Here is a 22369-nt window from a genome sequence, read left to right as displayed (position 1 = left end):
CATGGCTATTGGCTATGTGCACAGACTGAACAATATCCCTGATCCAACCAAATCCTTTCTTATTCCAAACTTCTGCAATTGCTTTAAAAACCTTTACAGCACACAGATGCCAGCCTTCGTATTGATAATGTGTAAAAACACACTTCATGTCCTGCCATGACTTAATCTCACAATGCCTTCCATGTGGCTCTATTTAAGTCCATGTTTCAACTTACATTTTGGGCATTCCTGTGGGTAGGGGAAAAGACAATAGACAACCTGGTTGCAGAAACCCAAACTTAACTTCAGTTCTCTCAGGTTCAGATCAGTGAAAATGGTTTATTTGTCATGTTTGCTACAACACTCCAAGAGTACCCTTTATTGCCTTAAGTGTCATGGTCCCCCTCAAAACAATTACAGGAACAGTGCCCTATCCATGCATTATGCCAATGTGTACACCGGCTGGGTTGTCATTTGGACCTACTCTTCTTTACCAAGGAAAGGGTTTCCCATAACTAAGGAGCTCAACTAATCCTTGTCCACACTACTTTTGATTTATTTGTGATTTTAATCCTCAATTATTCAAGACTCATAGTTTTAGGATTGGGGCAGCAATGGAGGGTACTAAGCAGGCACTATCAGACAGTCTTGTTCGGGTCTTAGGTAGGTGGCAGTCAGATGTTTAAAATACATCTGCCTGAGCGATAGAATTTCTAGTTTGAAATTCAGTGCTGTCTTCGGTATTTCTATACATTTCTATAGCACTTTCTACTGCCTGGTTCTGCTTTCCAATTATTCTGCTTTCAGGTTTCATGGGTGCACGGATCGATACAGCCATCCACATCATTGAGGATGTGACCATCTTACAACACATTCTTCCACTGGTGTTCTGTAACATGGAATACACATGTTTATGGATCTTGTGCACACAGTTTGGCAGTTTCGTTGGTGCACAGACTGATAGAGCCGTCCATATCGTATGGCACAGCACTTGATATGGGTTCATTGAAGAGCACATCATATGGGTTCACTGAAGACCTGACTATCTTACAACAATTCTGTTTCACACTGACATTCTGTGATATGGAATTAAAATGTTTCTGGGTCTTGTGTGCCCCCTGACTTTGGCGTTCATTCTATTTTGACACAACATGTGCAGGAGTTCGAGTTTTTCTGTGTCCGATAATACTAGGTCAGTGTAAAGAACTGGCTTCAAGCATTTCATTAATTTTGGCAATTTCATATGTAACTTTGTTCGTCTGTTCGTACTCTTTATATGAATCTCAAATGTTATGAATTATTTCATCACATGCTGTCACACCCTGCCATGTGATGAGAAAATTCCATCGTATTAGGATATTAGCTGGAACTCGCCTTTGTGATCAAGTGTTCCTCATGTACAATGGTTGCGCCTTAAGTAGAACTATATTTATTGCTACCGTTAAGACTGTTTTGCTCAGGTTAGATTATGATTCACATCACTATAATGGATACAACTTCCACATGGGGGCAGCTACTAGTGCTGCTAAGGCTGGAATTCCAGACCATCTAATCCAACCTTGGGTTGATGGTCCTCTAATGTATGTTGTAGATATATTCAGGTGCACCCCGTTAGAGTTAGCTTTGTGTAGAGACAGATGTCAAAGCATGTGCCTCACTTGTCAGCTCACAAGCTCGATCAATGCACTATTCAATTTCTTTACTAGCTGATACCATCATTTAATTTTGGAACACTTCAGAGATTTTGTATAGCTGTACATGCCAATCATTTATTTTCTCATCCTAAGCTACATTGTCATTTCAATTTGTAGACATGTGACTTCCTAACTGTTTATCTAATACATGTGACTTCCTAACTGTTTATCTAATACATATATCTAATATTGATACCTTTAGGCAGAAAAGAATTATCGTGTGGTTTGAAACCTAGTTTATGCGCTTTCCACATTATTGCATTAAAAATCATCATCTTTATTTATCCTTACGTTTCCTTAAACTGTGGGTTTTCAATACAGTCACACTGTTTCATAATCACAGGGCTCCCTTCACTTTGTCTGGGCCATTGCCAAGTTTCATGCATTCACAACTTTGCCTCTGACCCACAATTTGTGTCAGTACTTAAATGTAGTCAACTAGTATTCCAATATACTTCATACCCGCTTTCTACCGTGCATGTATGGAGTATCGGCTCATGTTTGTTATCATAGCAATCCTCAGGCTCAAACTTATTGAGTTTTCATTATCAGTGTCCCTATATACCTCGTACCAAACCCTTGCGGCTCCACATACAGGTGTCAGACACTTTTCACGACCATACAAACTCACCCAAGTCTCTCATCCTTAGGTATTCTAACAGAACTCAGTGTTTCCCTTTACGCACATTTGTGCATCAGGGATGCATGCTGGAGAAAACTGACACACACATTTTGTTGCCGTGCATTTTTTTGACGCAAAGGATTTTCATAATGTGATTAGGATTTATTTAATACCCAATGCCTTGGACAATGGATGACATCGTATATACTTCGAGCAGAGGCATCGAATGGTTCCCCGATTTGTTTGCTCCTTGCCTTGCACTCTTCTATTCAAACAGCAGAGTGCAACGTAGGGAACATACGAAACAATGAACCAGACTTGCATAGGCAATGTTATGACGGAGTAGCTTCCCCTAATCTCGTAAGCTGTCATCTAGATGTTTAACCTCAATGCTTTTTAAAATGTTGTGCACTAAAAATCATTATCAAAGAAAGTGAAAGAAGAACACAAAAGAGTAACTGTGGATCTAACTCTAATGAAAAATGGAGAAATAATTCCCTTGACTGGAATATGACACATCCATCAGAATTACCGGTGTGACTTCTGATTGCGTGATTGTGAAGACTACAAAAGTAAATAATCCTTTCGTGACAGGGTTTTAGAATTTTTTTAGAAATCTCCCCTCGTTCACCACAAGATATCTGGAGAAGACTTTAAATCAAAGACATTCTTTCACAACAAAATAAATCGGTAAACTTGTAGAGACAAATGCATTATTTGGATTAGAAAGTCAGCGGGTTGTTGCAGATTTTGTTGGATTTTAACTTTGCTGCAACAAAAGAAAGATCTTAAAGTTCAAGAGTAACTTATTAGAAAGAAGATGAATCATTATCCTCCTTGATATTAGGATAAATGTGTTATAGGATGAAGAAATGAACCCGGTGATAGTACCCATTTTATGAAAGGCAGTAAATTAACTGCCATTTGGTTAAAAAGATTTATTTGGCTTTTTGTATTGGCTTGTATGTACTGTGTTGGGCTATAATATTGCTTCATAATGATTATAAGGAGACTGATAAAAGTACAACTTTAAAAGAAAAATGAACTAATAAAATTATTCTTTGAATGGACAATGCATTTGTTTGTTCATTGCGCATGTTGTTGTTTTTTGTATATTTAGAGAGAGTGAGAGAGAGAGTATGTTGTGCAAGTTTCAATATCCTACTTCAAGCTGAAAAAGTATGAGTCATATGAAAATTTGACTGTACATTTTTGAACCCCCCCCAGTTCTTTTTTTTAACCCTCAATTTTACACCCCTGGGGATACATTAAGAAACAAGTTCAGAGCAATATGCTGTGCCTGGTATGCCCCATTATGCCAAAGATTATTTATATTTACATTAAAGTTTACAGTGAACCTATATAGTGTGTATTATTTAAACTTCAATATCCATCCTTATGAAAATGTACTTTAGAGAAATCCCTCTGTAAAAACAAATCCTGTAGAAATCATTGTTCTCTATGTGATATTTCAATGTAAAAGGGGAATTGTAAAATTGGGGTCGGAGGTCAGCGTTAATACCTTGAGTACAGTTTTGTCATAAAAGTAAAATGCATTTTTGAGTTTGAAAATATTAGCCAGAGTAATAAGAAATTCAATAAATAACTACTCCATATTTTGATAACCATCTATGTAGGCACTCATACATTAGTGTTAAAGTCGCATTAAACACCTGTCCCATAAATTAATAATCCTGTTAAACACTCGTACAATAGTGTGTATGTCACATCAAACACCTGTCCCATAAAGTAATAATCCTGTAAGAAACTCATACTGTAGTGTTAATGTCATATTAAACACCTGTCCCATAAAGTAATATTCCTGTTAGATACTCTTACAATAGTGTGAATGTCACATTAAACACCTGTCCCATAAATTAATAATCCTATTAGACACTCATACAGTAGTGTTAATGTCATATTAAACACCTGTCCCATAAATCAATAATCATGTTAAGACACTCATACAGCAATTTGAATGTGACATTAAACACCTGTCCCATAAACTAATAATCATGTTAGACACTCATACAATAGTGTGAATGTCACATTAAACACCTGCCCCATAAAGTAATAATCCTGTTACTCTCTTACAATAGTGTGAATGTCACATTAAACACCTGTCCCATAAACGTATAATCATGTTAGACACTCATACAATAGTGTGAATGTCACATTAAAAACCTGTCCCATAAACTTATAATCATGTTAGACACTCATACAATAGTGTGAATGTCACATTAAACACCTGTCCCATAAATTAATAATAAAGTGTATGCCTCACAGTAGCCTGAATGTTACATTAAACACCTGTCCTATAAATTAATAATCGTCTTAGACGCTCATACAAAAGTGTGAATGTTACATTAAACATTTGTCCCATAAAAAATAATTATGTGTAGGTGCTCATTCAATAGTCTAAACGTCACATTAAACACCTGTTCCTTAAAGTAATAAATTAATAATCATTTATGTATGCACTTATTAGAAATGGTTGACTCTGGAGAATGGACAATCTTTGGTCAATGTACATGACCTATTGATCCCACAAATTAATGCCTTCTTTCTTGCCCTATGAAGAAGACATTCATAAAATGTGGGTCAAGTACATGCTTTGCATGATGCTATTATTTCAGTCAGCCACCTTGACCACCAACCTTCTGATTCTATAATTAATATGGTTCTTCCATTTCCCACATCCAAACCATCCTCAAGGTTGTAACTATATATAGTAGAGATCTTAAGTTGTTCTGTGGAAACCATTTTCCAGACTTCAGGCATGATGACCTTTGAACTGTGACCTTTTCACCCAGAATTTGTTACTGTCTTCCTCATGCCAAATGTTGTAGACCGCTTGTCATTCTGGAGGAACTGAATTGGTACTGGATATGTGTGTGTGTGTGATTTTGATTTTTTAACATAGCTTTTAACAATTTTCCAGTCATATTACTACGATGTCTGCAGTGTGGCAGTTTATAGTGATGTCAAGCATGGAGGCATAATGCAGCAGACATGTAGCCTGATGTCCCACCCAGTCACATTATCCTGACACAAGGCCGACCAGTCCTAACACAAACATCTTAATGCTGAGCACCTAGTGAGGCAGCTGTTAGCACCATTTTGGTAAGTCTTTGGTATGATTCAGCCAGGGTTCAAATCCATGACCTCCCACTTCCAAGGTGGATGCTCTAACCAGTAGGCCACTGGGGTACTGGATATGTATGTATGTATGTATGCATGCATGTATGTAAGTAGATAGGTAGGTAGGTAGGTATGTGTGCCAGGCCTGAAAATTTAGTTTTAACTCACTAGTCTAGGACCAGTTAGACCCAAGATTGTCAGGTCCACAAAAGCCAAGTACAAGTCGAGCAGCTATGTCCGACAAGTAAATATTTACTTCGATTTCTTAACATAAAAGAGAAACAGGCAAACAAAACCATAACTATAAGCTCAAAATGCAGACAACTACTTTACTGTTCATTCAATAATATAATTATCAATCTTGACATTTTAGAATTTTAAAATTACATGATCATTTCTTTGTGTCACATATCACATGTGTAGCTATTTAGCTATTTTTAGGATATGGTAGTCACTCAATATTTGAAGTTCATGACCAGCCTTGATCTTCTGCTCTATAAGCTTAAAGGTGTACAAGTTTATGATATTTGTTACATTTAAATATCAATAGAATTATGGTGAGAAAAACACTGGAGGGTCCAATCTTCTAGGTCAAGTGTAGGATCATGGCTAAGTATTTAACATTTGCGTCACACTTTCCCATTAGCATCCTAAGCCTTAAGCCATTTGAGATTAAGGGATGAATTTTTATCTAATTATGCACTATCACTAGACAATGTGTTGCAGTAATTATGCACTATCACTAAACAATGTGTCACACTAATTATGCAATATCACTAGACAATGTGTCGCATTAATCATGTACAATCACTAGACATTGTGTCACACTAATTATGCACTATCACTAGACAATGTGTCGCACTAATCATGCACTATCACTAAACAATGTGTCGCATTAATCATGCAATATCACTAGACAATGTGTCACACTAATCATGCACTATCACTAGACAATGTGTTACACTAATCATGCACTATCACTAGGCAATGTGTTGCATTAATCATGCACTATCACTAAACAGTGTGTCGGACTAATCATGAACCACCATAAGACAATGTGTCGCACTAATTATGCACTATCACTAGACAATGTGTCGCACTAATCATGAACCACAAGACAATGTGTCGCACTAATCATGCACTATCACTAGACAATGTGTCACACTAATCATGCACTATCACTAGACAATGTGTCGCACTAATCATGAACCACCACAAGACAATGTGTCACACTAATCCTGAACCACCACTAGACAATGTGTCGCACTAATCATGCAATATCACTAGACAATGTGTTGCACTAATCATGCACTATCACTAAACAATGTGTCGCATTAATCATGCACTATCACTAAACAGTACGTCGCACTAATCATGCACTATCACTAGACAATGTGTCACACTAATCATGAACCACCACAAGTAAATGTGTCACACTAATCATGCAATATCACTAAACAGTGTGTCGCACTAATCATGCACTATCGCTAAACAGTGAGTCGCACTAATCATGCACTGTCACTAGACAATGTGTCGCACTAATCATGAACCACCACAAGACAATGTGTCACACTAATCATGCAATATCACTAAACAGTGTGTCGTACTAATCATGCACTATCACTAAACAGTGTGTCGCACTAATCATGCACTATCAATAGACAATGTGTCGCACTAATCATGCAATATCACTAGACAATGTGTCCCACTAATCATGCACTATCACTAGACAATGTGTCGCACTAATCATGAACCACCACAAGACAATGTGTCACACTAATCATGCAATATCACTAAACAGTGTGTTGCACTAATAATGCACCATCAATAGACAATGTGTCACACTAATCATGCAATATCACTAGACAATGTGTCACACTAATCATGCACTATCACTAGACAATGTGTTGCACTAATCATGAACCACCACAAGACAATGTGTCACACTAATCATGCAATATCACTAAACAGTGTGTTGCACTAATAATGCACTATCAATAGACAATGTGTCACACTAATCATGCAATATCACTAGACAATGTGTCACACTAATCATGCACTATCACTAGACAATGTGTCGCACTAATCATGCACTATCAATAGACAATGTGTCACACTAATCATGCAATATCACTAGACAATGTGTCGCACTAATCATGCACTATCACTAGACAATGTGTCACACTAATCATGCACTATCACTAGACAATATGTCGCACTAATCATGCCCTATCACTAGACAATGTGTCACACTAATCATGCACTATCACTAGACAATGTGTCGCACTAATCATGCACTATCACTAGACAATGTGTCACACTAATCATGAACCACCACAAGACAATATGTCGCACTAATCATGTACCACCACAAGACAATGTGTCACACTAATCATGCACTATCACTAGAAATGTGTCACACACCGCAATATGGTTCCTAAATCTGTCGCACACTTTTCAATTATGTATAAGCAAACCAGATTCACATCTAAGATGCAAATAGCTTTACAGTTATGGAGCAGAAACAAAAGAATGATAGATGGAAGGAGGGATATTTGGTCCCCAAAGTTTCTTGAACTCGTGGAAGACAATAATTATTGATGCAAAGAAACTTATTTGTCATGTAAGGACAAGAATACAGTTACAGTTCAATTTAGAAATGTGAAAACTGAACTTCAGTTTGGTTTTATTAATATTCTGTTCTTTCATACCAAATCTGATTTGACATAATAAAGTACAGACAAGTTTTCCTTTAGTCTCCACCGGTTTTATGATATATGGACAGAGGGAATGGAAGAGCCACTGTCCATAAACCTGCTATATGTGTACTCAAAATAATGTGGTTTATGCAAAACCAAATGCAATACTAAAAGTTTCGTTTTGTATTAACAAACCTTGAACTCCTTTCCATCTTCATTGTACGACCTTGGCTTTGCAATTATGTTCAATTGTTCCATGATAAGCAGCAGGTGATCCTTATTGTCATGGAAGTCTGGATTTTTCTCCTTCGTCCAGATGGCATCTAAAACGACAATCAGGAAATATATAATATTTACAATCAAACATCATTAACTCAAACAACAATCACTCACTCACTTACAAGACATCACATCAAAGACTCACTTTGACATGTGTGATAGAGCCACAGATTCAAGCCAACACTTTGGACTGATGTCAGAGTCTTTACATTTCACTGATTTGAAACTCATTTCTGACTGAAAAGTACACCGAGACTTTATCTACCAACCACAATGGCACAAGCGCAGGACTTCAACCCATTTGCTCACATGCTAGTCCTGTGCTCCACTGATAAAATAAGGAGAGGAAATATTCAACATTGTGTATTATAAACATGAACATGACCTTGTTTCACCTTTATTCCCCGACATTTGACCACCACTAAATTGTCCCACATTATCAGGACTTTGCTAAATGAAGATGGTCCTGCCAAGGATGGAAGGCTCCGAGGCTTTCATTTCCAAAAATTTGATAGGATGGGTTCACTTTTGTTGTGTCCACTTGCCACTGACCATCTTGAAATCTGGTAGAAATTGAGCTCTCTAACCTGATATGGATGCCTCTGGGCAGCTTGTGACCTTTGGCTGTAAGGCTTCAAAGGAAATTCACATTGTTAACCATTCTCTATCTTGTAACAGAATTAGGACATGCCTGATTTTCAATGAGATCTTTCTCTGCTATCTAATCAACAAGAAATTGGAAACTCTGAGAAAAGTGACATTTGCATGATTTGCTACCACAATGAAGAGACTAAAGAGTATTAGGAACTCCCTTGCCACAGTATTGTTTAGAAAGCTCTCTCTAATGCTAGGATATTACTGTTTATTCATCTGGGAGGAAGACAGATTAGACTGATATTGGTGAAGAACTCCATACCAGATGAATGAAATGTTGTGAAGGAACAATCACTGACTTATCCACATTGATTATCCACCACAAATGTTGAATGGGACAGAGAAGGTTGTACAATCTTGAAATGAAAATTCGACTTACAAAATGTCAAGTTCCTTGAAGAAATGTAAAATACAAAACACATTACCAAATCATAAAGTTCCTTCAAATGCTGAACACTAGTAATGATTGCATTTAGGCTGGAGATCAAAATGACTTATCATAAAGTGCATCACGGTGAAGGGTCAGTTGCAAGAAATACACTCAGTATGGTCTTCACCCTTTTGATATGAAGAGTGGGTTATGACAAATTTTTATTCTTGCAATGACTACTTTGTCCATGTGGGTATTTCTGTAAGAAGGTGGCTATTCACCAAAGGAAGGTTTGAACACATAGAGCATGTTGTTAAAAGCATCATTCTATTATTCCTGCCACTTTCTAAAGCAACAAGCATCCTTCATGCCAGTGATATTTTAATGTATATTTTAAAATCAGATGGTTGTACATACAGAGCTATTTTTACAGCGAGGTGTGCTTTTTCATTACCTTTACCACTGACATCGTGGGGTAACCAAGATTATAAGTAGGTATGCAGCTATGTCTGTCTGATGAGAATGTTGGTCAGTTGTGGGTTTCCCAACTTCTTATTATGTTGTGAATGAAGTAATGATAGTGAATTGGAAAAAAAATGATAACATTTAAAACATGTCTGCATTCGATATATTAAGGGGGCAAGTTATACTGCCCTGAGGAAAAGAGGTGTTACAGTTACAGAAAGAAACAACTTCTGGAATTTTGAAAGGTCAAATTTTGTGCTGTTAAGACAGGAAGATATTCTAATGCCAAAGTTAGGTTTTCCATTTGGTTTATTTTCTTTCATATAATGTTTTGTATTTGGGTTGGAAAACATATGCAAAATCTGGGTTTAAGCGTCTGGCATACCTTAAAGTTAATGTCACTCTTTCACTCGAGCCAAAAGGTTTCATATGGGGAAATCCCAAATGCCCAAAGAGCGAGTCATACTGCTTGATTGTGAACTGAATTGAGGATCTTGAAGAATCGCTTTCTGGCTGAACCATAAACCATACAACCATAATCCAGCTTGATCTAAGAATGGTTCTATTCAGGTTAAGAAAAGCCTTTCTATCAGCACCACAGATAGAGTGTTATTACTTTGGATTAGACAAATTCATTCAAGCATTTAGCAGTCAGTTCTTAAAAGTGTGGAATGATGATGATGATGAGCTTTCTGTCAGGGACAATACTGAACAACTTAATTTCCACGACTACTGATACATGTGTTCTGACCAATGTTAGTTTAGGATCATCCTACCATTTTTATAGCTGACAGAAATGCACACATACTGTTTTTCATTTTGAGAATTTGATGCCATTGACAGTGGCACTATCTTGCGTCTTGTTTACAATCTGTTGAAATTGTCGTCTGATTGTGATCAAGTGTTAACATATTAGGAAATCAATATATTGCTAGCAATCCGCACCAGGTGCCAAACATTTGGTAATATTATCAATTTTTATGTTAAATTGTGTATTAGATGAAATACTGCCTGGGGCACATTCATCTCTTGCTTGTACATATTAAAAGGGGTTGTTCCACCCATACCATCAATTCCCTATCTGAAACGATGCTTGATATAAAAATAAGTGGATGACCCTTTTTTACACAGATATTATGCAAGTCATTCACTACTCTGTACTTTATGTTGTATCAGTTGTATTTCCAAGTTGAAGAAAACAGCTAGTAAACATTTCAAGTCTAACTAGATGATTATTAGAACTATGGCCATATCAGAAACCACTTTGGTAAGAATATATCAAACTGTTAGTCTCTAATTACCAAAACAAGTCTTGCACTGATCACTTCTTCCAACAATACATGGCTTGCCAAAGCATGGGATAATAGTTTGTAGAATCTGTGCCATCCTTACCTGGTCTAAGAACAGGTATTACCATAGCACATCTTTCCAAGGTTTTGGTACATTACTAATGGTGATCAAATCATTGGAATTTCTAAAGGAGAATTTCTGGAGGGTTCCAGATGGTGCTTCAAAAACTGATATTTCTTCAGAGCCAGTGGCTGTCATGCAGGCCTTTTTAATGCATCCATAAGTTCCAAAAATGAAAATGGTTGATTATATTGTTCTGAATTATCTGACGTGAATTGTAAATGTTTCTTCTCTTTTTGAATGTCATGACTTTGAAACCTGCCGAATATAATATGATGATGAATTGTTAGAAAAGCTATCTGCATGTATATTTGCTATGTCATGAATGCAGTTGAATATTTTATTGTTAAAATTTATATATTAGAAAGAATTAGGTCTTTTTTCTTCTTTTTCTTTACCATTTATTTTATGGATTATTTCCCAGACCTTATTTTAGAAGAACAAGATGTTAAAGCAGAAGATAGTTTGTTTTTTTCCTGATGCTCTTTTACATTTATAATTGTGTGGCACTTGCCGTAAATATTAAGTACCTACATAATTTTTTGGGCATCTGATCACTGACAAATGCTCCTTGGCACTGTCTAATGGTTTCTTTAGTCAACAGTGAACTATAACTTCTGGCTTCTTTTAAAGTTAGATAAGGACTTGGGAATAGATTCTTTTACAATATCAGGTAAAAGATGTAAAATGCTGAACGGGATGAACATTTAATAAGCTATATCTGTTCAATCTAGTTATGCAACGTTTTTCACACCCGACTGTTTGCCGTCTTTAATTTCCAAAATGGAATTAGTGCACTGATGGTAGAGCTAATGTAATTTAGATAGTCTGGAAAGTGATCACAGCTGTCAAGGTCAACAATGACCTTCAAATTATAATCAAAATGAAAAGATGGGAAAAAATTGTCATATGCTTGTATTGAAATCTCCAAGTAAAACAAAATGGCATAGGCAGCTATTAAATGGGGTGGTCTAATTCACTTGATTTTGATTTGGTATTTGGTGCTATATAAATGCAATAAAATGCATTCACTCTATGATGAGTATCGCTTACAATAATGTATTGTAAATGTATGGTGAAAGGAATGGCATTAAGAGCAGCACTGTCATTCACAACAAAGAAAGACCCTCCTAAGGGCCCTGTCAGCATTTTCTGCAAAGGTTTTTAAAAAAGGGGTAATTTTAAGAGTCACCTTGTGAACATGTTGCAGTTTATTCTGCATCCGTGACCTCAAAGTTGCCAAAAATATTATGCAGATTCATAAGGTCATCAGACCCCTTGTGCTGCCTGTTAGGGTTCCATTTCATTTTGTTATCTGGTGATTTGGACATTGGGACATTAATGAATGCTGCCTGTGCAGAGACTGTGTTTTTTTTTCTCAGACCCATAATGAGGAATATCTGAGGACTTCTTCATCAGGTAGACTTCTCTGAGTGTGTGCACCCTTTGTTATCTTTAGACTTGGAGTCAGTCTCCATCCAATTTCTGCCAAATTTAATATGGTTTGGGCAAATGACAATGACACATTGGTTCTTCAGGCCTTCAATTATTTCCATGTCATTGACTCCATCCAGGTTACGATGAGGAATCATACCCATGTATGAGTACGATAAGTTCAGTGAAGCGTGTGCAAAAGATACTACAGGAAGATCATAAAAAGTCTTAATTTCCTGGATATTTTCAGCATGTACCATTTGCTCACACTCTTCCAGCAAACCTGATAACATTTTTTCACTCTTTTCTGTATGCTGACTAACCAAAGTATAGTCTTTTTGACTACAAATGGACCTAGTGCAACCAGCGCACTATATGCATATTTTGACTGACTAATAATGAAGCACGAAGATTAATACAAATTACTTGTGTTTGACAGCAGTCTGATTCTCTTCAGTCGATATTTTTCTTTTGATTTTTGTTATGTTTCTGTTCAGCATGCTCACCTAAAAGCAAGAGGACACTTGTCTAGTGCCAGAGAAGCACAAGTGATAGGACTTTAGATATACTATAATGTGCCACCCTATTTATGACTTTGGAGATGTGACTGCCCACATTCCAATCATGATTGTGCTTGGTCTTCTCTGCCAATTGGTACACCTTATGAGAGGTCAAATCCAACAGAGAGAAAATAGAAACTGTGTGTGTGTGTGTTATTGGTTGACCAAAAATGGCTACCAACTATATCTACAATATTCTAAGACTGGTGTAAAGATCTGAAGGATGTACGTATGTCCTCTTCAACTATATTAATTGGCTTCATTGCATATATTATGTTTGGGGGCGTTGCTGGACTTGTACCAAATTGGTAGCCTTGATTTGCATAACGCAACATTGTTGTATTTGCTTTTCAACATTCTATTTGAAAAGCTTTATGAATCATATTCAACGCCCTCAATTCTGGCTCTCAATTGGTTTTCACCTGCAACATGTAAACTGTATGATGCAGTTTAACATGTGGAGTGGGAATCATTCCTCCTTCCTCAATTAAACTGATAATGAGTCAGAGGAAAGGTGTAAACTTTACATGTCTTGTTCACTACTTCTGGATTGGCCCTATTTTCTTGCCCATGAGAAACTGGACCATATGTCTTCTGTCTATTTAGTGAAGGCAAGGCACGATTCATAATGTATACTGTCACCATAAAACGTTTTGAAACACCTGCATTTTTTGGCATTTAAAGCCATTTCATCCCAGACTATGTATGTTTCCATGAGAGGTCCTACATAAACGATAGTCGGCTAATGGATAGTGAAAATAATTATCAATCAACTTAACAAGAATAAAACAGAAATTAAAAATATACTGACAATATCTTATAAGTAAATCATAATAATGAGATAATGTATGTGAATAGTCGAACTTATGAACAAGAACAGCTCTATAGTGGTGCATAGCAGGTAATATGATGTTACTGATATAAAGAAATTTCAAATGAAGTAATAACAAATTTATGTACAAATAATATCTGAAATATCGCCAAAAATACAAAACATGAAGTCTGCATTATATGTAATGATTGTTTGACTTACTGTGCCCCAAAAAGACTTTTGGAGTTAAAACTAATGGTTTATAATACAAGGAACACAGCTTAGTAGGGTAAGGGGAAGGAATATGTAAGATTTACTTCCCTTTGTTTATATTAGGTATAGACAGCATTTTTCAAGTCAATGGGAGGGCTTAATTCTTGTGGCAGCAGAAGTAATTTTTAATGTTAATGTAATTGGGTACTTTTTTGATGAAAAAATATTAAAATGCAAAACTTTTGTAAATGGTAAATTTTCTACACAGTTAATGTTACTTAAAATAAGTTTGTCGTAAGCAGGTTAGATAAAGTTTAGAGTGAAAGCAATATTTTACAAAATAGTTTTAAAAATATAAGAACTTTACAAACCAATTAATTCTTGAGAAAGCTTTCCCTTTGTCTTAAGCTCAATCCACTTGTCTGAGACAGCTTTGCTATTTCTCAGGATGAACATGTCATCAGCAGTGATGAGAGATTTAAGGGCATCAATCAACCATTTTGGTTCTAATATAATCTTGTTCCTCAGTACGTCCATGCTGCAGATGGAAGGTAAAGATTATGTAACAAAATAATATATATATAGCACCTGGTTCTGAAATGTATCCACTACTGTTTCTGTTGCTGATTTATATATTTTCATCATAACTAAATCACTTACAACTCGTCAATCTGACCTTTGCAGACAGGGATCTTGATGCTTTGTATCACACAATAATAGAGGTCAACTGCATATTCCAAGGAAATATGTACACTACAGTCCAACATAAGTATGTATATGTGTACCTGTATGTATGCAAACAATTCCAAACTGTACAGAGCTAAATTAAAGGCAGCAACAAAAAAGTCAGAAATATTCAAAATCCTAAGGAAAATAAACCCTTGGAGCAGATAATAAAGATGTTTCCATGCAAGATGAACAAGAAAGAAAGAATTATTAACAATGAAAATAAACCAATTGTTAGGAGTGAGCATTCTCAAATGTATAAGTGATGTGTTTTATTTAATAGTCTGCAGTTTTCCAGGAAGACGTGATGTCATTGTATAAGTGCTATGTTGCATTGAATAGTCTGCAGTGTTACAGTAATATATTTCATCTCAATATAAAACTGAAGTGTTGTATTTAATAGTCTGTAGTGTTCCAGTATTATATTTCATGTCAATATAAAAGTGAAGTGTTGCATTGAATAGTCTGCAGTGTTACAGTAATATATTTCATCTCAATATAAAACTGAAGTGTTGTATTTAATAGTCTGTAGTGTTCCAGTAATATATTTCATGTCAATATAAAAGTGAACTGTTGTATTGAATAGTCTGTAGTCGTCCAGTAATGTTTTTCATGTCAATATAAAAATGAATTGTTGTATTGGGTAGTCTGCAGTGTTCCAGTAATATATTTCATGTCAATATAAAAGTGAACTGTTGTATTGAATAGTCTGTAGTCGTCCAGTAATGTTTTTCATGTCAATATAAAAATGAATTGTTGTATTGGGTAGTCTGCAGTGTTCCAGTAATATATTTAATATCAATATAAAAGTCAAGTGTTGTATTGAATAGTCTGTAGTGTTCCAGTAATATATTTCAAGTCAATATAAAAGAGAAGTGTTGTATTTAATATATGTAATTCTCTGCAATGTGTTCCACTTCTACATTTTAATGCAGAAAAAAGTATTAAGTGTAAATGTGTAAGTGCTGTGTTGTATTTAATAGGCTGCAGTGTTCCAGTAAGACATGTGATGTCATTGTATAAGTACTATGTTGTATTGAATAGTTTGCAGTGTTCCAGTAATACATTTCACATTAATGTAAAAGGGAAGTGTTGTATTTAATAGTCTGCAGTGTTCTACTAATATATTTCATGGCAATATAAAAGTGAAGTGTTTTATTTAATATCCGTAATACTCTGCAAAGTGTTCCACTTATGCACTTTATTGTAGAAAAAGTCTTGTGTGTAATAGCCTTCAAAGTTTCCTGTTACATAGTTCATGTCATCATAGATGGTCAGTTTTATTTAATAGTTTTCTTCCTGCAATTTACTGCACATGATACTACAGTATCATAGCTACATAAAGTCAGTGAGGCAAGGTACACCATGTATGGTATCCTATAAAAACTGTTCTACCTACATATACATGGTACACCATGTATTGCGTACTATAAAAATGATTCTACCTATGTATACATGGTACACCATGTATTGAATCCTATAAAAATGATTCTACATATGTATACTTGGTACACAATGTACTGTGTCTTAGACAAAATGATTTTACCTATGTATACATGGTACACCATGTATTGCTTCCTATATAAATGATTCTGCCTATATATCCATGGTACACCATGTATTGTATCATATACAAGTGATTCTACATATGTATACTTGGTACACCATGTACTGTGTCTTAGACAAAATGATTTTACCTACGTATACATGGTATACCATGTATTGTATCTTAGATAAAATGATTATATATATGTATAAATGGTACAACATGTATTGTATCTTAGACAAAATGATTCTACATATTTATACATATTACACCTTGTATTGTATCTTAGACAAAATGATTCTACATATTTATACATATTACAAAATGTATTATCTTAGACAAAACGATTTTACCTGTGTATATATGGTAAACCATTTATTGTACCTTAGACAAAATAATTCTACATATGTATACATGGTACACCATGTATTGTACCTTAGACATAATGATTCTACCTATGTATACATGGTACACCATATATTGTACCTTAGACAAAATGATTCTACATATGTATATGTTGGTACACCATGTACTGTATCTAAGACAAAATGATTCTATCTCTATATACATGGTACACAATTTATTGTACCTTAGACAAAATAATTTTACTTACGTATACATGGTACACCATGTATTGCATCCTATAAAAATGATTCTACCTATGTATACATGGTACACCATATATTGTACCTTAGACAAAATGATTCTACCTATGTATACATGGTACACCATGTATTGTATCTTAGACAAAATGATTCTACCTATGTATACATGGTACACCATGTATTGTATCTTAGACAAAATGATTCTACCTATGTATACATGGTACACCATGTATTGTATCTTAGACAAAATGATTCTACCTATGTATACATGGTACACCATGTAATGTACCTTAGACAAAATGATTCTACCTATGCATACATGGTACAAAATGTACTGTCTCTTAGACATACATATTACACCATGTATTATATCTTAGACAAAATGATTCTACCTATGTATACATGGTACACCATACATTGTACCTTAGACAAAATGATTCTACATATGTATATGTCAGTACACCATGTACTGTATCTAAGACAAAATGATTATACCTATGTATACATGGTACACCATGTACTGTATCTTAGACATACATATTACACCATGTATTGTATCTTAAGAAAAAATGATTCTATGTATACATGGTACACCATGTATTGTATCTTACACAAAATGATTATGTACAAGATCCCAGAGCTAGGACTTGTCAGATGAGGAAAGAATAAATTTAAATATGATAACAACAGGTAAAACACCATGGTGTCAATTTGTTGTTTGGAAAAGTGACATTTAGCACGATGATAAACTTCACCAGGTGTGCATAACCTAATTGTATCATATCATAGAATGGTGTATTAACAGGAAAATGCTATAATAACTATACTGACTTCAACAGGTGTGAACATTGTCTCAGCATCACTTGTAAACATGGCATATTAACAAGAAAATGCTGTTAAAAATATAGACTTCAATAGGTGCAAACATCGCCACAGAATCAAAGCATTACAAGGTGCATTAAGAATGAAATGTTGTCATAAAAATATTTCTTTACTAGGGTGAAAAATGTCACTGTATCTATGTTAAACGTGATGAATTATCACAAAATTCTGTGAGTACAATATATACTTTGTTAGATGTGAACAGTGTCATTATACTGCAGCATAACTTAGTGTATGAACAAGAAAATTATGTAATAGCAATATTGGCATCACTACATTTCACGCCACATTTACTTTGCAAGAACTGAGCGTCAAAAGCATATTACCAATGCCAGAATAATTTAATATGCACTAAAACTCATCCGATCAGCGACAGCATAAAACATTCTTTTACTGAAATCAACGTGAAACAGGGTTCCCACGCTTTTCTAAATATAAATTTCCAGGTCTTTTCTAGGATTTTTCCAGGATGAAATTAATTTTTTCAAGTTTAAAATATGACCATTCATGAATGGAATTAAATAACATTTTGGATTATATAACATGCATTTTCCTAAATCTGAAGACGTTTCTCTTTCAAAGAATCCAAAACAGATGTTGGGAAAGATGACCATGTACAAAACCATAAAATGAGTGAAACGAAACAAATCTGACTATATTCCTATAAACTGACATTTAAAGTCATTTCAATGTACAGAATACAAATTTTAGCTTTACTTTGCTGACCTACATTATATTGCCAAGTGGACACAATAGATGAGCATAAGTTATTTTGTTTCCTTTCAATCCTTTAATTCAAAGAATTCTAGATCAATATATGTGCATGTTATACAAAGTAAACATTTCCTATCACAGGATGAAAAAACTCAATCAATGCAAAGTATTAGAATCTTATTTTGTAGGAAAAAAGTTTAACCCAGAATTTATGTGTGTCAATAAAATCTCAAACAAGATTTTTCAACCAACCTAAACTCCTTAAGACAATTTTGTTAAAAATTCCATCATTTAAAGACATTTACAAAAGGGCTGATTTAAATTTTGACAAACGACCTCCAAAATTATATATTGTTGAATAAACAAGGCCTGAATTTTCTGTAAAATCAACCTGGTCTTCTTGTATTTCAATAAACCAATCCCCAAACCTATACTGATACATGGGCTTTTATCATTTCTTAATATATAATAAAAGGGATGACAATTTCCCTGTTCTCCAGCATTCCATTTAAGGTCTGATACCAATGCATAAGCTACATGTCACTGTGTAATAGTTTTATACCAAAGTTCAGCTCAGAGATTCGAAATTTTACAGGAACAACCCTCGAAATTTTTCCAATCCGGGTTTTGTCTGAATACTCCAACCCACATCTGGACATTTAAGATGGAGTGTGGGTTCAGACCAATCATATATAAAAGATGTGGAATCTGCTGCCACCGTAAGATAGCTTACCAGTGAACCTAGCAAATTTAATCTATGTTAAATTGACTTATACCTGCATGAAATGGATAGGATAATTAATTATTTTCTCAAAAATGGCAAGTATTATAATCATTGCATCTTTAATCTGCTGACAGACTAGATGAAACTCAGCACGGATCAAACCTGACCCAGTAATTGCCTTAATAGTCACAGGTCTTCATAAATCTCAAACAATGATACTGTAAGTCCAATAGTCATGTGATATCAACAACAAACTTTTTTTTAATGTTGCTGTACAAATTTTCAATTATATTAAATGAAAGTCTGATACCTTTTGTAAAAACCAGAAAGAACAAACAATTCTCAACATATTTATTTCGAGAACAACTATAAGAAACTTGACCAATCTGATTAATCAAGCAGAGTAGTCTGGTTCTCTGCTTCGTATGCTCCCTGCATGAGATAGCACATGTCAACACTGTAATCACGTGATACAACAAAACTCCGGAAGTTGGTCTCGGAATAAATGTAGAGAATTTTGTGCTTTTGTTTTTGTATTTTTATTACAACCAGTATATGAGTTTTATTTAATATTTTGTCTACAATGTTTGAAAATGACCGTTGTGAGATTATGTGTGTTCGTGCCACTAGCAATCAAAATCGCTAGTACCAGCTCAAATTTCATCAACGCATTAGTTTTATCGTCTTTCAGCAGATTAAAGACGTAACAATTTAATTTAATGCTTGCAATTTCTGAGAAAAAAAAATTTCATATCGATTTCATGCAGGTATAACTTGATTTAATAATGTTTAAGATTGCTAGCCCATCCACTAAGCAGCTATGCTTTAACGCCACCATGTAGGCCTCTTGTGATGCTAGACTGGTTTTCATACCTTCCATGAAAAAATAATAATACGGATATCGAGCTGTCCGTAAAACAAAATGTCTACTAGATGAATCTAATCCACTGAGAATTTGGATAGTCTCAAAAACTATCATTATGGCAAGCAGCCAAATGACCCATATTGCCAACCTCGTTAATATTCTGCTTAGAACTCGATAAATTTAACTCACGATCAGTTCAGTAATGACTCAATTATATAATTGTTCCAGGCGTCAAGTTGTGGAGGAAAATTCCAGGGTTTTTCCAGACTTTCATCAATATTTGCAACATTCAATGACTTTTCATGGTCAGGAAGAAAAAAAAAATTTCTCCCTACTTTTTCCCAATTTCCCGGTAGCATGGAAACCCTGGTGAAAACATCCGTATGCTCTCTCATGAGGCTTACCTGTCACTGCACTTTGATTATCATTTTGATGCTCTACTTTATTTAGAAGAAACTTATTATGTACCCTGGACTATGATCATCTTTAAATGTGATTTTCATCCTGTTTTGCATTGCAAACATGCCTAATTTCAAACATTTTCTGTATTTTAAGTCAAACATAAAAAGAAACAAAATTTAAAGCAATCTCTATAAAAATGTTTATTGGAAAGCTTCTTTAAAATCTCAACCAATCTGATGAAGTATTTAAGAAAAAGTCTAAGATACTCAGACAATAAAATCACCCGGAATAAATAGCTCCATCTTTGGAAAACTGCATCAAAACATTATTTACAGAAAATGTAGATGCAAATGTAAACTCTGATGTCATGCATCAATGACATTTAGGTAATAACTTGAAATCACATCAAGCATTCATGTCAAAGAAACTCTATATTTGGTGACAAAAAGACATTGCCAGAATGTCGGAGGCAATCTGCATGCTCATGACCTAAATAGTGAGACTGATTACCTTTCCAAGGAACTGATCCAAAAGCAATTTGACTGATTAATTTTTCATGGAATTTGTACCAAAATTAAGTTCGTCGTAAATGAAAACAATGAAGAATGAAACATACCAGTCCTGAATTGTCAAAAAAAAGGAATAATTACATGCATCCAGCCTTTCGCTCATAGTAGAAACCTCTGTGTATTGCCTGCATAAAGCTAAATCACTGTATCATCTCCATTCTCACACAGTTATCTCCCTTTAATAAAAAAGGAATACTTTTATTTCTTAGACAGGAAAACAATCCCATTCTCACCTGAAATAAAGGACTGTACCAATATCATGATGAAACCGAAGAAATAAATCCAGCTCATCTATGGATATTGGAATACCACCTGTCTGGTTCAAGTCTATCAGTAAGCTGAGAGGAATCACCTGCAGACACAAAAAAGACAGTCAAGTATAGTATTTTATTCTACACTAATTGGATGCTGTTTTCTTTGCAGATATATATTTTCTGTCATACTCTTCATATCTGTGACTGATATCACAAAATATACATTCATAAGACATTATTTTTCTTTTTCAATTTACTGAACAATAACTCAAATGTATAATATTACAAATGTAGAACTTTAATGGAACACAATTCAGTTACATGAAAGCTGTAAAAATGCATCATCGTATATGCATATTTTAAATACAGGTCAGTTACATGTGATTATGATGTAGATTCATTTTCAGATTTCTCACATATTACATGCATGTGGAAAAACAAGCATTTCCAGCTAGAAAAAAAACACCTACAGTGTCCATGACTTGAAATGTGTTTTCAGTGATGCTCAGTAGATACCAACTCAACATGCATTTTTGCTTCAAGTTAAATGGAATTTAAGCTGTCAATTTTCTTCACATTAAATACTCTCTGTCTCTCTCTTTATATCTATATCTCTCTCTGTATGGTTACCATAGGTACCATTGACACATTTCAAAATCATTGTGTACATCAGTGAATCATTAGAATTAAGTCACAATGATATAATTGTAAGCAAGACCACAAGCAAGATATGCTGAGTAAAATAACCACT

General features: G+C 34.8%; 1 protein-coding gene across 2 annotated transcripts in view; it reads right to left on the bottom strand.

Moving 5' to 3' along the window:
* Positions 1-22369, bottom strand: part of LOC149787243 (uncharacterized) — a 126867-nt gene that overhangs the window by 49522 nt on the left and 54976 nt on the right. For both annotated transcript variants that reach the window (XM_089977745.1, XM_089977746.1), the window contains exons 9-11: positions 21598-21716; positions 14703-14869; positions 8331-8458 (exon numbers count right to left, since the gene is read on the bottom strand). In XM_089977745.1, the coding sequence (XP_089833871.1) occupies positions 8331-8458; positions 14703-14869; positions 21598-21716 (414 nt within the window). The remainder of the gene's footprint in view (positions 1-8330; positions 8459-14702; positions 14870-21597; positions 21717-22369) is intronic.

This window comes from Sinohyriopsis cumingii, chromosome 12 (genome assembly GCF_028554795.1).
Source record: "Sinohyriopsis cumingii isolate HCF-2022 chromosome 12, ASM2855479v2, whole genome shotgun sequence".
Lineage (NCBI taxonomy): Eukaryota > Metazoa > Mollusca > Bivalvia > Unionida > Unionidae > Sinohyriopsis > Sinohyriopsis cumingii.
The sequence above is the reverse complement of the archived record's forward strand: the minus strand, read 5'-3'. Positions and strand labels throughout refer to the sequence as shown.